Here is a 16,061-nt window from a genome sequence, read left to right as displayed (position 1 = left end):
TAGAGACCGTCTAAATGATGTTGTAGATATCTGTAACTGGAGTTAGAGACCGTCTAAATGATGTTGTAGATATCTGTAACTGGAGTTAGAGACCGTCTAAATGATGTTGTAGATATCTGTAACTGGAGTTAGAGACCGTCTAAATGATGTTGTAGATATCTGTAACTGGAGTTAGGGACCGTCTAAATGATGTTGTAGATATCTGTAACTGGAGTTAGAGACCGTCTAAATGATGTTGTAGATATCTGTAACTGGAGTTAGAGACCGTCTAAATGATGTTGTAGATATCTGTAACTGGAGTTAGAGACCGTCTAAATGATGTTGTAGATATCTGTAACTGGAGTTAGAGACCGTCTAAATCAGTGGTCTCAAACTCAATTTACCTGGGGGCCGCTGGAGGCAGAGTCTGGGTGAGGCTGGGCCGCATCAGGTATTCCACAAAAAAAGCTTTGTTAAAAAACAAACAATCTTCTCAAACGTCATTATTAACAGTTCTTTAACTTGAATGGGTTCTTCTGAACATGAACTGTCCTGAACATGAATGGAACATTGAAGAACATGAACGGTTCTTCTGAACATGGCCTCTATTGCGTCTCCCACTTTTCCTGAAATTGTCTTTGCTCGTCACCAACCTTTCTCTTCACTGCAGGCTTTGAAAAAGACAAGATATATATTCATTCCACTTGGTGTCACTCCGCAATAAAGTTGTGCCTGCTGTGTTTGTGTTGCTCTGCAATTACACCACCAAACCGCTAGTTGGCGGCGGCGTCTCTATGAGTTTCCTTCTTCTTCTTCTTCTTCTTGTACTACAAACAGAAACTGAGCGGAGTTGGAGCTCATAACTGTTGAACCACAGAACTTTTACTGACATTACTGCAACGCCGAAAAGAGAAAATATATCTGAGTGGATTTGTGTGAACAAACATTGAAAAGATGGAGGCAGAGAGAAGTAGAACTTGGTCCTGGCCGCTCAGCATCGCTGAGAGACTGGACCAATCACAGCTGTTGCGGTCTGCGTCGCCGCGACGTGTAGTTACATTTCTGGAGAGGTGCACGTCAGGCTACGGCGTCGATTACACGCAGAAGTATAAATCAAGCTTTAATCAAGCTTATGCGATGTTACACGGGCGCTGCCATAGTTGTTGTGAAATGTTTCTCTGCTTGCATCAAGCCCGGCCGATTGCCCGCCCCCGGGAGCCATATACCCCACTGTGATTGGTAGGTTCGTTCAGCTCGGGCTCGCGCAACAAAGGGACCTTCCACACACAACGCGGCAAACTGCCATTCACATACAACTCGTGGGCCGAGGGCGCCTGGTTAGCTCAGTTGGTAGAGCGGGCGCCCATGTAACAAGACTTGGTCCTGACCGCGGCGGCCCGGGTTCGAATCCGGCCTGTGGCCCTTTCCGCATCCACTCTCTCTCTCTCCCCCCTTTCCAAGACTCTATCCACTGTCCTGTCAATAAAAATGAAAAAAATGCCCGCAAAAAAAAACTTTATAAAAAAAAAAAAAAATTTGCGGGCCGCACTAACATTAAACTTTCATATCAAGGTGGGGGCCACAAAATATCGTCTTGCAGGCCGCAATTGGCCCGCGGGCCGCGAGTTTGAGACCCCTGGTCTAAATGATGTTGTAGATATCTGTAACTGGAGTTAGAGACCGTCTAAATGATGTTGTAGATATCTGTAACTGGAGTTAGAGACCGTCTAAATGATGTTGTAGATATCTGTAACTGTAAATATCCTGTTGGTTCCTCTGCTCCACCAGACCACCTCTCAGACGGCAACGAGAGCTTCGTGGTCAGGATCATATCTACTGATCGGAGCTCTGGTCGACCGATCAGCTGGTCACAGCTGGTCACAGCTGTGGATGTAAAGTGAGACAGAGGAGAGGATGAAGGAAGTGAAAGTGAAGAGAGCAGCTGTGTTTGAGTGGAGGTGAGCAGCGTTCGGCAGCGTTCGGAGGCATTCGGCGGCCTTCAGGCGTTCTGACACGTTACGCAACACGTTCCTGGAAGACGACCAGCTGAGAGAGCGCTCGCCGTCCTAAAGGTCGGACCGAGCTGCAGGAAACTTCTGCAGCAACTCCTCACACGTTTCCTCCGTTTCAGCTGCGAAATGTCACGACGCTCAGAGACATTCAACCGGCTGCACCTTCCACCTCGCTGAGCTGAGTGTCCTCATGAACTCTACTGATTAGTGAAACTAGAGAACAACGGCAGCTTTCTGCTTCTACAGTAATCCACCTTTCTCTTCCTTTTCTTCCTTTTCAAGCATGCGTAGTCTCGTCCTTCACAGTTGATCTGAGAGATCAGCAGCAGATATCAACTTCATTCAAGGACATTTAAAGAAACGTGAAGAGTTACTCCTTCATGTTTCCTTCGTCTCGTCTTTTCTGATGTTTCATTTCTTCTCTAAAGAGTTCATCCAGAGTTTGTTTTAAATGTTCAACATCTGCAGCAGCCAAACCAGACCGGCACTTTGAATTGATATATATATATATATATATATATATACAGTATATACAGTATATATAACAAGTAGCATTTTAACTGCAGACCTTTGACCTGAAACAGGATTACTCTTCACATTTTGTCTAAAGGGAAACTAAGCTAACAATCGCTCAAAAAGAGACATCAAGACTGAAACACATCTGTGTCTGAAACCCCTCAGACAGAAAGATGAAGAACAGACTTCTCTCAGGGCAAAAACTCCACAAGCAAAAGTCTTCCTCTTGAACCGTCTCAAACATTTATTCATACTTCATCAAATGTCATCACTTGTTATTAATGATGAGGGCTGTCGATATAAAGTCAAATGAAGTCTCCTCACCTTCCATGACGTAGACCAGCGAACCCACGTCGCCCTCCTTGATGATGCAGGCGTCCTGCCCGTAGTCCACCGGGTACATGCAGTCCACGATCTCCTGGATCTGAGACAGCTCCAGGTTCTTCATGAAGTCGTTGTCCAGGATGGCGTCCTTTATCAGCTCCTTGGACCTGACGGGAGGAGACGGGAGGGAGAGGACAAGACGGTCTTTACTGGATTGTAGAGCTAGAGCTAGAACTAGAACTAGAGCTAGAACTAGAGCTAGAACTAGAACTAGAGCTAAAACTAGAGCTAGAACTAGAGCTAGAACTAGAACTAGAGCTAAAACTAGAGCTAGAACTAGAGCTAGAACTAGAACTAGAACTAGAACTAGAACTAGAACTAGAGCTAGAACTAGAGCTAGAACTAGAACTAGAACTAGAACTAGAGCCAGAACTAGAGCTAGAACTAGAACTAGAACTAGAACTAGAGCTAGAACTAGAACTAGAGCTAGAACTACAGCTAGAACTAGAACTAGAACTAGAGCTAGAACTAGAACTAGAACTAGAGCCAGAACTAGAGCTAGAACTAGAGCTAGAACTAGAGCTAGAACTAGAACTAGAGCTAGAACTAGAACTAGGACTAGAGCCAGAACTAGAGCTAGAACTAGAGCCAGAACTAGAGCTAGAACTAGAACTAGAGCTAGAACTAGAACTAGAGCTAGAACTAGAACTAGAACTAGAGCCAGAACTAGAGCTAGAACTAGAGCTAGAACTAGAGCCAGAACTAGAGCTAGAACTAGAACTAGAGCTAGAACTAGAACTAGAGCTAGAACTAGAACTAGAACTAGAGCCAGAACTAGAGCTAGAACTAGAGCTCGAACTAGAGCTAGAACTAGAGCTAGAACTAGAGCTAGAACTAGAACTAGAGCTAGAACTAGAACTAGAACTAGAGCCAGAACTAGAGCTAGAAGAACAGCAGATTAGAAGGAAGAGTTAAAGGGTTAAAATAAACCTGCTGGGTGTTTTATTTGGTTTCAGGTTATTAATCATCTATAATATATTAGCTCTGAAACGTCTCACTGGACCAGGACGGAGACCTGCAGAGTCTCAACATCTCACTGGACTAGGACGGAGACCTGCAGAGTCTCAACATCTCACTGGACCAGGACGGAGACCTGCAGAGTCTCAACATCTCACTGGACCAGGACGGAGACCTGCAGAGTCTCAACATCTCACTGGACCAGGACGGAGACCTGCAGAGTCTCAACGTCTCACTGGACCAGGACGGAGACCTGCAGAGTCTCAACATCTCACTGGACCAGGATGGAGACCTGCAGAGTCTCAACATCTCACTGGACCAGGACGGAGACCTGCAGAGTCTCAACGTCTCACTGGACCAGGACGGAGACCTGCAGAGTCTCAACATCTCACTGGACCAGGACGGAGACCTGCAGAGTCTCAACATCTCACTGGACCAGGACGGAGACCTGCAGAGTCTCAACGTCTCAAATATGTTGATTTAACATTCTGTACAAAAATAATGATTTTGTGCAGAAATGATTAATTAATAAATCATTACTCTGCATCTTATTGAGGTAATATCGTCACTTTAGAGTCAAACACAGACAGCTGTAACATTAAATGTGCAGTTATAAGTATGAATAATAAATACAATATACATCAAATATATATCAAAGTATGTAGTGTTATATGCCACATAAAAAATACAACATCAATACAATAATATGATATATATCTATATATATTAGGGCTGTAAAAGTTAATGCTTAACACCACTAATTCCTTTAACGTATTAACACAACTTATATGTGAATGTGTGAGGGTTAATGTCCAATAAAAAGTCTGAAAAAAGTCCGAAAATATTCAAACAAAAGTCTGAAAAAAAAGTCTGAAAAATGTCTGAAAGAAAGGCAGAAGAAAAGTGCGATCCTGGTATCATAGTAAACTACAAACCTGATGAATCCATCGGTACCAACCAGGTCAGACTAGCACCTCTGAGCACTAAACATGAGTCAGCTGACTCTCACGCTGCCGTCTGACTCTAAACTTCTGTCAGATCTTTGATTCATAACTTTAACATTTACTGGCGATTCCTCCGCTGGTCTCATCGTCTGTCTTCATCAGTTTAATGTTAGAGAGACATCCCACAGCGAGACCACGTCCCGCAGGGAGACCACGTCCCACAGCGAGACCACGTCCCACAGCGAGACCACGTCCACAGCGAGACCACGTCTACCATCGACCCCCCCGCCGACGTCACTGCTTCTTCTCAAACTTTACTTTAATGTCCCCTCTCTGATCATCCTGATAAACAATCACTATTCAATCTATAATTGACTCTGATTATTGTCCTTTCCAGAGTAAATTAATGTAAATTACCGTCTCATAATTACAGATTTTCTCAGCAGCTGGTGCCTCACATCAACACTCAGATATCTGCAGTATATTTAGAAGAGGAAGAGGAGGAGGAGCTCCTTCCTCCTTCAGACGTGGACGAATGAGGAACAGCTGAGCAGTTATGAGTCGACCAGAACAGATCAGAGGTTTCCTTCCTGTCGACTCAATAAAGGACGTTTTAAGTGAAGTGGACTGAAAGGAGACGAAGAGACGAAAACAAACAGTCCAGAGATCAACTCTCGGAGCCGCCGACTGGATCTCAGTTTAAGGTTCAGAAAACTCTCCTGAGGAGCCTCAGAGGGTTAAACAGACCCAGCCTCATTAATACACATTTAACCAGAACCAGAACCAGAACCAGAACCAGAACCAGAACCAGAACCAGAACCAGAACCCAGAGCTCCACCACCAGACCAATCAGGACGGTTCTACTCCTCAAACACGTCACTGTACAAATCTACATTTATGTGTTTCAATTAGAGCCGTCAAAGTTAACACGCAAATTCATTTTAAAGCCACTAATTTCTTTAACACGTTAACACAACTTGTGATATTCAGGTTGCAGCGGCTCAGTTTTAAAGCTAAAGTGAAGATCCTGGTATCATATGAAACTAGAAAGCCTGATGAATCCATCACTACATTTTATGGTCGCCTAAACATGTCTTATTCAACGTTCGGTTGTACTTAGCTCACTAGGTCACCTAGGTCACTTCTGGCTGCATAAAACCAAGATGGTGACGTCCAAAAACCAAGATGACAACGCCAAAGACCAAGATGGTGACGTCCAAAAAACCAAGATGACAACGCCAAAGACCAAGATGGTGACGTCCAAAAAACCAAGATGACAACGCCAAAAACCAAGATGGCGACGCTAAAAACCAAGATGACAACGCCGAAAAACCAAGATGACAATGCCAAAAACCAAGATGGCGACGCTAAAAACAAAGATGACAATGCCAAAAACCAAGATGACAACGCCAAAAACCAAGATGACAACGCCAAAAACCAAGATGGCGATGCTAAAAACCAAGATGACAATGCCAAAAACCAAGATGGCGATGCCAAAAACCAAGATGGCGATGCCAAAAACCAAGATGGCGACGCTAAAAACCCAAGATGACAACGCCAAAAACCAAGATGGCGATGCCAAAAACCAAGATGGCGACGCTAAAAACAAAGATGACGATGCCAAAAACCAAGATGGCGACGGCCAACCATGTCATACTAGCTTATGATTTGAGCATATTGTTTAATGCTAAATTCAGTACCTGTGAGGGTTTCTGGATCAATATCTGTCACTGTTCTGTGTTGATAATTAATTTTCAATAATAAATATATTCAGACATTTGCATAAAGCAGTATATTAGTCCACTCCCATGTTGATAAGAGGATTAAATACTGGACTAATCTCCCTTTAAGGTTCATTTAGAACAGATAAAAAATGTGTGATTAATCACGATTAAATATTATTGCTTTAGTTTGGTGCGTTCACACTAAACAGGAACATACAGTCGCCACACAGAGACATCAAACCTGTAATAAAGAACATAGTAATAATAAACCATTAGAACAGGCGTTTCCATGGCGATGCTGTCAGCACCACGAACCAGTGTTGCTATAAACCGTTATATACCCTCACACTGTCTTATAGACAGGAATAACAGCAGCAGGAGGTTTTGTTGTAATCGGTTCTGGTTCTGATACGGTTCAGTGTCTGAATAGAACCGGGCCACCCGTGGGCGGCTCTTTGTGTCACAGCTTTAGGGTTGAAGCTGACTGTTTCTCTCTCTGGTCTAACGGTTTCAGAGGGGACGGGCGGTCCTGGTCTGTGGTCTTTGATGCAGTGAGGACTATTGTGTCCAGACGTCTCCGGTCTACTGCTGAAGTCTTTCCGTACCACACAGTTCTTCTGAAGGTGAGGACGCTCAGCACCAGAGATCTGCATCATCCCGTCCTGTGATGATGGAAACCTTTTGTCTCTGCTGAGCGTCCTCCGGTCCAGCTACTGTTGACCTCCTACTTTATGACTAAAGACAGACAGTGACTGAAGTCCGTCAGTACTTCCTTTGTTTCATTTTAATATTATTAGAAATCTACAACACAGACCGAGGCTGGTGGACACGTCCTCCCTGCAGCTTTACCTCAGCTGACTGTCTTCCTGTCTCAACTGACTCTTCCTGTCTCAGCTGACTGTCTTCCTGTCTCAACTGACTGTCTTCCTGTCTCAACTGACTCTTCCTGTCTCAGCTGACTGTCTTCCTGTCTCAGCTGACTGTCTTCCTGTCTCAACTGACTCTTCCTGTCTCAGGTGATTGTCTCCCTGTCTCAGCTGACTGTCTTCCTGTCTCAACTGACTCTTCCTGTCTCAGCTGACTGTCTTCCTGTCTCAGCTGACTGTCTTCCTTTCTCAGCTGACTGTCTTCCTGTCTCAGCTGACTGTCTTCCTGTCTCAACTGACTCTTCCTGTCTCAGCTGACTGTCTTCCTGTCTCAGCTGACTGTCTTCCTTTCTCAGCTGACTGTCTTCCTGTCTCAGCTGACTGTCTTCCTGTCTCAACTGACTCTTCCTGTCTCAGCTGACTGTCTTCCTGTCTCAGCTGACTGTCTTCCTGTCTCAACTGACTCTTCCTGTCTCAGCTGACTGTCTTCCTTTCTCAGCTGACTGTCTTCCTGTCTCAGCTGACTGTCTTCCTGTCTCAGCTGACTGTCTTCCTGTCTCAGCTGACTGTCTTCCTGTCTCAGCTGACTGTCTTCCTGTCTCAGCTGACTGTCTTCCTGTCTCAGCTGACTGTCTTCCTGTCTCAACTGACTCTTCCTGTCTCAGCTGACTGTCTTCCTTTCTCAGCTGACTGTCTTCCTGTCTCAGCTGACTGTCTTCCTTTCTCAGCTGACTGTCTTCCTGTCTCAGCTGACTGTCTTCCTGTCTCAGCTGACTGTCTTCCTGTCTCAGCTGACTGTCTTCCTGTCTCAGCTGACTGTCTTCCTGTCTCAACTGACTCTTCCTGTCTCAGCTGACTGTCTTCCTTTCTCAGCTGACTGTCTTCCTGTCTCAGCTGACTGTCTTCCTTTCTCAGCTGACTGTCTTCCTGTCTCAGCTGACTGTCTTCCTTTCTCAGCTGACTGTCTTCCTTTCTCAGCTGACTGTCTTCCTGTCTCAGCTGACTGTCTTCCTGTCTCAACTGACTGTCTTCCTGTCTCAGCTGACTGTCTTCCTGTCTCAACTGACTCTTCCTGTCTCAGCTGACTGTCTTCCTGTCTCAGCTGACTGTCTTCCTGTCTCAGCTGACTGTCTTCCTTTCTCAGCTGACTGTCTTCCTGTCTCAGCTGACTGTCTTCCTTTCTCAGCTGACTGTCTTCCTGTCTCAGCTGACTGTCTTCCTTTCTCAGCTGACTGTCTTCCTGTCTCAGCTGACTGTCTTCCTGTCTCAACTGACTCTTCCTGTCTCAGCTGACTGTCTTCCTGTCTCAACTGACTCTTCCTGTCTCAGCTGACTGTCTTCCTGTCTCAACTGACTCTTCCTGTCTCAGCTGACTGTCTTCCTTTCTCAGCTGACTGTCTTCCTGTCTCAGCTGACTGTCTTCCTTTCTCAGCTGACTGTCTTCCTCTCTCAGGTGACTGTCTTCCTGTCTCAGGTGACTGTCTTCCTGTCTCAGGTGACTGTCTTCCTGTCTCAGGTGACTGTCTTCCTCTCTCAGGTGACTGTCTTCCTCTCTCAGGTGACTGTCTTCCTCTCTCAGGTGACTGTCTTCCTGTCTCAGGTGACTGTCTTCCTCTCTCAGGTGACTGTCTTCCTGTCTCAGCTGACTGTCTTCCTGTCTCAGGTGACTCTTTGGACAAAATGAATTTCGCGGTTGCAATATTATTTTTGTGTGTATATCTCGTAGCCGAGGCGGAGAAGCGGCGGCTGAGAGGCGGCGGCTGAGAGGCGGCGGCTGAGAAACGGCGGCTGAGAGGCGGCGGCTGAGAGGCGGCGGCTGAGAAACGGCGGCTGAGAGGCGGCGGCTGAGAAACGGCGGCTGAGAGGCGCTGGCGTTATGAGAGATAACTGTGATGTAAAGAGGGGAAACAGACACCTAAAGGTCTGGCTAAGAATAGATTGATAGTTTTATTTTATCCAGTAGATGAGACGAGCGCCGAGAGGATCTATTAGAGCTGCATCTTATTTTGGTGAATCTGCAGAGGAAGAAATACTTCACCCCGGCTTCAATATCTGCATGTAAATTGGACTCTGGAGGAAACTAACTTGAATGAAGACACATTGTGACTGGATGGATGGATGGAGGGGGGGGGGGGGGGGATTATTACTGCATGAGTCACAGGGGAGGAAGGAGGGAAGGGGGGAGAAAGAAAAATATAATGGAGGAATGCCTGAAGAAAAAGTCAACAGGGAGGATGAATTTACAGGTTGGAGACAAAGTGAGAGAATAAATGAGATAAAGTAGAAAACAAACCAGCAGGCAGACACATAAAGAAATAAAAGCCATTAATCTAAAGAATGAGGGAATGTGAGAGGAGGTAAGAGACAAAGAGACGAATGACACGGTGAAGAGAGACGAGGCAACTCACCCGTAGAAACCAGAGACAATGTAGAGACGTTTAAAGAGGTGGAGGAGAGAGACAAAGTGACGGATGAAGACGAGATAGAAAACACAAAGAGGACTGATAGATTTTAGAAAACACCAACATGAAAGAGAAACCGTGTTTATGTTTTGATCAGAAGAAAACCTGAATAAACTCGACCACTCGCACCTCACTACAGAAACATCATCACTACAAGTAGAAAAATAGTCATTAGAAAAAACATCATCACGACATGTCGAAACATCGTTACTACAAGAAGAAACATCGTCGCTACAAGTAAAATATGTTCACTACAGTAGAAGTTCATGATATTTCTGATGTTTATGATATTTCTGATGTTTGTGGATGAAAACTGTCAAATCGTGACAGACAGGACGTCGTCACTTTCAAAATAAAAGTCGTCTCTCAGCAGCAGGTCTGTGACAGTCGAGTCTCAGCTGATCATTAACTCGTTTGAAAATGTTTAGAAAGCGTCAGAGCAGACGGCAGGAGAGCTGGTGGGCGAGCACATCCCACACACACTCTACTGTAATACCTTTATCTATGTCTTAAAATAACACACACACACACACACACACACACACACACAGGCTGCAGGACACGGACAGCGACAAGTGGTGGGATGTAAATGAAACCCTGTCAACTGTGTGTGTGTGTGTGTGTACTGTATGTGTGTGTGTGTGCGTGTGTGTGTGTGTGTGTGTGCTCACCACACAGATTAAAAACCAACACACTGCTTGTTGTCGCCGTCGTGGACGGACAGAAAAAACACATTATATTCCTCTGAGAAATGGATGCTAGCACACTGCTGGTACACATACAGCAGTATTTAAAGCAGTGCTCCAGTGGTTTTCTACTTCAAGTAAATAAAATGTACGGACGTGAGACGGAGCAGAATACGTAGAAATATCATCAACACAAACGTCATCATAATTAGTCAAAATGTATTAACTACAATTAGAAATACCGTCACTGCAATAGAAACATCACTGGTACAATTAGAATTACAATAGTAGAAACAAAATTAGTACAATTTGAAATTAAATTGTTACAAGTAGAAACATCATCACTACAAGTAAACACAAGTAGCAATGCCACCGCTACAAGTCCAAACGTCAAAACTCAAACTGTTGTAAGTAATTGTTTCAAGTAAAAATATTATCGCTAGAAGTAGAAAATATCGTTTCAAGTGGAAACAACATTGTTACGAATCAAGACAAAATTGTTCCAACTAGAAACATTATTGCTACTGTTTCTATTGCTAAGTAGAAACAATGTTGCTACAGTAGAAACGTCATCACTACAAGTCCAAATAAAACTGTTACAAGTAAAAACAAAATAGTTTCAAGTACAAATATCATCGCTAAAGGTAAAAACACCACAACTACAAGTAGAAACATCACAACTACAAGTAGAAACGTTCATTAGTAGAAATATCTTCGCTAAGAGTAGAAACATCATCACTAAGAGTAGAAACATCATCACTAAGAGTAGAAACATCTTCACTAAGAGTAGAAACATCATCACTAAGAGTAGAAACATCTTCGCTACAAGTAGAAACAGCTTCACTAAGAGTAGAAAATCTTCACTAAGAGTAGAAACATCATCACTAAGAGTAGAAACATCTTCACTAAGAGTAGAAACATCATCACTAAGAGTAGAAACATCTTCACTAAGAGTAGAAACATCATCACTAAGAGTAGAAACATCTTCACTAAGAGTAGAAACATCATCACTAAGAGTAGAAACATCTTCACTAAGAGTAGAAACATCATCACTAAGAGTAGAAACATCTTCGCTACAAGTAGAAACAGCTTCACTAAGAGTAGAAACATCATCACTAAGAGTAGAAACATCTTCACTAAGAGTAGAAACATCATCACTAAGAGTAGAAACATCTTCACTAAGAGTAGAAACATCATCACTAAGAGTAGAAACATCTTCACTAAGAGTAGAAACATCATCACTAAGAGTAGAAACATCTTCACTAAGAGTAGAAACATCATCACTAAGAGTAGAAACATCTTCGCTACAAGTAGAAACAGCTTCACTAAGAGTAGAAACATCTTCGCTACAAGTAGAAACAGCTTCACTAAGAGTAGAAACATCATCACTAAGAGTAGAAACATCATCACTAAGAGTAGAAACATCTTCACTAAGAGTAGAAACATCATCACTAAGAGTAGAAACATCTTCACTAAGAGTAGAAACATCATCACTAAGAGTAGAAACATCTTCGCTACAAGTAGAAACAGCTTCACTAAGAGTAGAAACATCATCACTAAGAGTAGAAACATCTTCACTAAGAGTAGAAACATCATCACTAAGAGTAGAAACATCTTCACTAAGAGTAGAAACATCATCGCTACAAGTAGAAACATCTTCACTAAGAGTAGAAACATCATCACTAAGAGTAGAAACATCATCACTAAGAGTAGAAACATCTTCACTAAGTGTAGAAACATCATCACTAAGAGTAGAAACATCACAACTTTTTGTTGCTCTAAATTTCTTTGGTTGTTCTGAAGCCTTTTTGAATAAAGAAAGACTTATATATATATATAGTATATATATATATATACTATATATATATACTATATAATGGACTATATTAACAGATAAACTAGAAGATCCAGACGTTTCCTTACTGCTGGATTCTAATGTCTGTAAACTCAGACCTCTAACCAGTGAAATGTTAGATTTAGGGGCTCCATGTGTGGATCTTTAAACTGATGTTATTTGCTCCGACAGCAGTTCTTGTACTACACCAGTCGTCCATCCCTTCATATCATCAGGCTCAGCAGCGCCGCACATTTTCATATTCATATGTGTATAAATAAAGATCTGTGACAGCAGCAGCTGTTGGTTTCCTCCTCAGCAGAGACGAGCTGCTGCTGCTGCTGATGCTCAGCACATCAGGACACTAGAGTCCAGAACCTGGACTCTGTTTCATCGAGACCAAACGCTGCAGGAACAGTTTCTACACCTGTTCACCTGTTTACCTGTTCACCTGTTCACCTGTTCACCTGTTCACCTGTTTCAGAGAGAGAGGGCGTTCCTATTGGCTGAGCTCCGGTCATGTGACCAGAACTTGGCGTTCCAAGACAGACCGTCTTCTCTAAACACAACCACAGACCGTCTTCTCTAAACACAACCACAGACCGTCTTCTCTAAACACAACCACAGACCGTCTTCTCTTAACACAACCACAGACCGTCTTCTCTAAACACAACCACAGACCGTCTTCTCTAAACACAACCACAGACCGTCTTCTCTTAACACAACCACAGACCGTCTTCTCTAAACACAACCACAGACCGTCTTCTCTTAACACAACCACAGACCGTCTTCTCTAAACACAACCACAGACCGTCTTCTCTAAACACAACCACAGACCGTCTTCTCTAAACACAACCACAGACCGTCTTCTTAAACACAACCACAGACCGTCTTCTCTAAACACAACAACAGACCGTCTTCTCTAAACACAACAACAGACCGTCTTCTCTAAACACAACCACAGACCGTCTTCTCTAAACACAACCACAGACCGTCTTCTCTAAACACAACCAGAGACCGTCTTCTCTAAACACAACCAGAGACCGTCTTCTCTAAACACAACCACAGACCGTCTTCTCTAAACACAACCACAGACCGTCTTCTCTAAACACAACCACAGACCGTCTTCTCTAAACACAACCACAGACCGTCTTCTCTTAACACAACCACAGACCGTCTTCTCTAAACACAACCACAGACCGTCTTCTCTAAACACAACCACAGACCGTCTTCTCTAAACACAACCACAGACCGTCTTCTCTTAACACAACCACAGACCGTCTTCTCTAAACACAACCACAGACCGTCTTCTCTTAACACAACCACAGACCGTCTTCTCTTAACACAACCACAGACCGTCATCTCTAAACACAACCACAGACCGTCTTCTCTAAACACAACCACAGACCGTCTTCTCTAAACACAACCACAGACTGTCTTCTCTTAACACAACCACAGACCGTCATCTCTAAACACAACCACAGACCGTCTTCTCTAAACACAACCAGAGACCGTCTTCTCTAAACACAACCACAGACCGTCTTCTCTAAACACAACCACAGACCGTCTTCTCTAAACACAACCACAGACCGTCTTCTCTTAACACAACCAGAGACCGTCTTCTCTAAACACAACCACAGACCGTCATCTCTAAACACAACCACAGACCGTCTTCTCTAAACACAACCACAGACCGTCTTCTCTAAACACAACCACAGACCGTCTTCTCTAAACACAACCACAGACCGTCTTCTCTAAACACAACCACAGACCGTCATCTCTAAACACAACCACAGACCGTCATCTCTAAACACAACCACAGACCGTCTTCTCTAAACACAACCACAGACCGTCTTCTCTAAACACAACCACAGACCGTCATCTCTAAACACAACCAGAGACCGTCTTCTCTAAACACAACCAGAGACCGTCTTCTCTAAACACAACCACAGACCGTCATCTCTAAACACAACCACAGACCGTCATCTCTAAACACAACCAGAGACCGTCTTCTCTAAACACAACCACAGACCGTCATCTCTAAACACAACCACAGACCGTCTTCTCTAAACACAACCACAGACCGTCATCTCTAAACACAACCAGAGACCGTCTTCTCTAAACACAACCACAGACCGTCTTCTCTAAACACAACCACAGACCGTCTTCTCTAAACACAACCACAGACCGTCATCTCTAAACACAACCACAGACCGTCATCTCTAAACACAACAACAGACCGTCTTCTCTAAACACAACCAGAGACCGTCATCTCTAAACACAACCACAGACCGTCTTCTCTTAACACACATAAGGTCGTGGACTTACTGTGGGCTCTTGGGGTAGAAGGGCAGGGTGACGTGGCTGAGGTCGCTGATGTCGATGCCGGTGGGCTCGGCGGAGATGGCCTGCCGTTTGCTGCGGTGCTGGTCCGGCTGCAGGACCAGGTTCTGCTGCTGGGCCTGGACCTGCTGGGCGGTGGCGGGCCGGAGCACGGACCGGTACTTGTCCAGTTCATTCTGCAGCCGCTGGATCAGCTCGTCCTTCTGATCCAGCTCCAGCTCCAGCTCGTCGATCAAGGTGTCGCGCTGCCGCAGCTCCTCGATCTTCTCCTGCAGGGCGTACTGCAGGTCCCGTAGGGTCCCCATCGGTTCTCTGGGGGGCCCCCCGAGGTGGTCTCAGGGTTCCTCTAGAGTTCCTCTGTGGTAGCCAGATTTCCTTCGGATCGTGAGGGTCCCTATAGGGTTCCTCAAAGTACTTAGCTCTCGGTATCCTCGAGGTCTACAACCGTTCCCAGATTATAGGGTCAGGGTTCCTTCAGAGTGCTTAGTGGCCTCTTCATTTCCTCGGTCTTGGATTTGTAAAGATATTTCAGTCAAGGACCTAAGACCACCCCCGACTGTTTCCAGGGTCTTGTAGGTCCCTTTAGGATTCCTTAGGGGAGTCCCAGGGTCCTTCTAAGACGTATAGCGATCCTCAGAGATTCCTCAAGAGTCTTCAGATACCTTAGAGTTCTTCTATGATACTCAATTTCCTCCTGGGTTCTTCCAGATGTCAGGAATCCTCAAGATTTCCTTGGAGTCTTAAGGGTCTTTAAGGTTCTTCTGGGGTTCCTCAGGACCCTTCAGTGATACCTCTTGGTTTTTTTTCAGATTCTCAGCTGTCCCCACATTTCCTCTGGGTCTTGATGGTCCCTCTAAAGTTTCTCAGATGAGGTTCTTTTAAGGATCTACAGGAATCTTCAGTGCATCCCACACATTTCCTCGGGGTCTTCAGAGTACCTCTTATGAGTCTTAAGGGTTCTTCTGGGGTTTCTTTGGGGTCTCCTCCTGGGTTCCTCCTGGGTTCCTCCAGACTCCCGGCAGTCCCCAGGTTTCCTGTGGATGCCTCTAGAGCTTCTCAGACGGGTTTTTTTCAAGGTTCCTCCAGAGTTGTTGTTTAATTAAGTAATACTGCTATTAGGATCCAAAAGGTTCTCCTGGCTGCACCTCACGGTTCCCCATGGTGCCTCATACTGTAGTGTTCCTCTAGATCCTCATGGGTTCTTTAAGGTTGAAGTTATCTGCTCCGTCTTCCAGGAAGATGTGACTTTAGATGATACAAAATAAGTCAAACTGGAAAAAGTCTGTAAAACAGGAGTGAATAACTGCTCCTCCGGGTTCTTCTGCCTTCTTTCCTATCAATTAAATTCCCGATT

General features: G+C 44.5%; 1 protein-coding gene across 1 annotated transcript in view; it reads right to left on the bottom strand.

Annotated features, from left to right (window-relative positions):
* The window catches only part of prkg1b (protein kinase cGMP-dependent 1b), a 54,639-nt gene extending 38,578 nt beyond the window's left edge, over positions 1-16,061 (bottom strand). Inside the window, exons 1-2 of the mRNA XM_074619933.1 lie at positions 14,693-16,061; positions 2,832-2,998 (exon numbers count right to left, since the gene is read on the bottom strand). Of these exons, the coding sequence (XP_074476034.1) occupies positions 2,832-2,998; positions 14,693-15,012 (487 nt within the window). The 5' untranslated portion in view covers positions 15,013-16,061. The remainder of the gene's footprint in view (positions 1-2,831; positions 2,999-14,692) is intronic.

This window comes from Sebastes fasciatus, chromosome 20 (assembly GCF_043250625.1).
Source record: "Sebastes fasciatus isolate fSebFas1 chromosome 20, fSebFas1.pri, whole genome shotgun sequence".
In the NCBI taxonomy this organism is placed as follows: Eukaryota; Metazoa; Chordata; class Actinopteri; order Perciformes; family Sebastidae; genus Sebastes; species Sebastes fasciatus.
The sequence above is the reverse complement of the archived record's forward strand: the minus strand, read 5'-3'. Positions and strand labels throughout refer to the sequence as shown.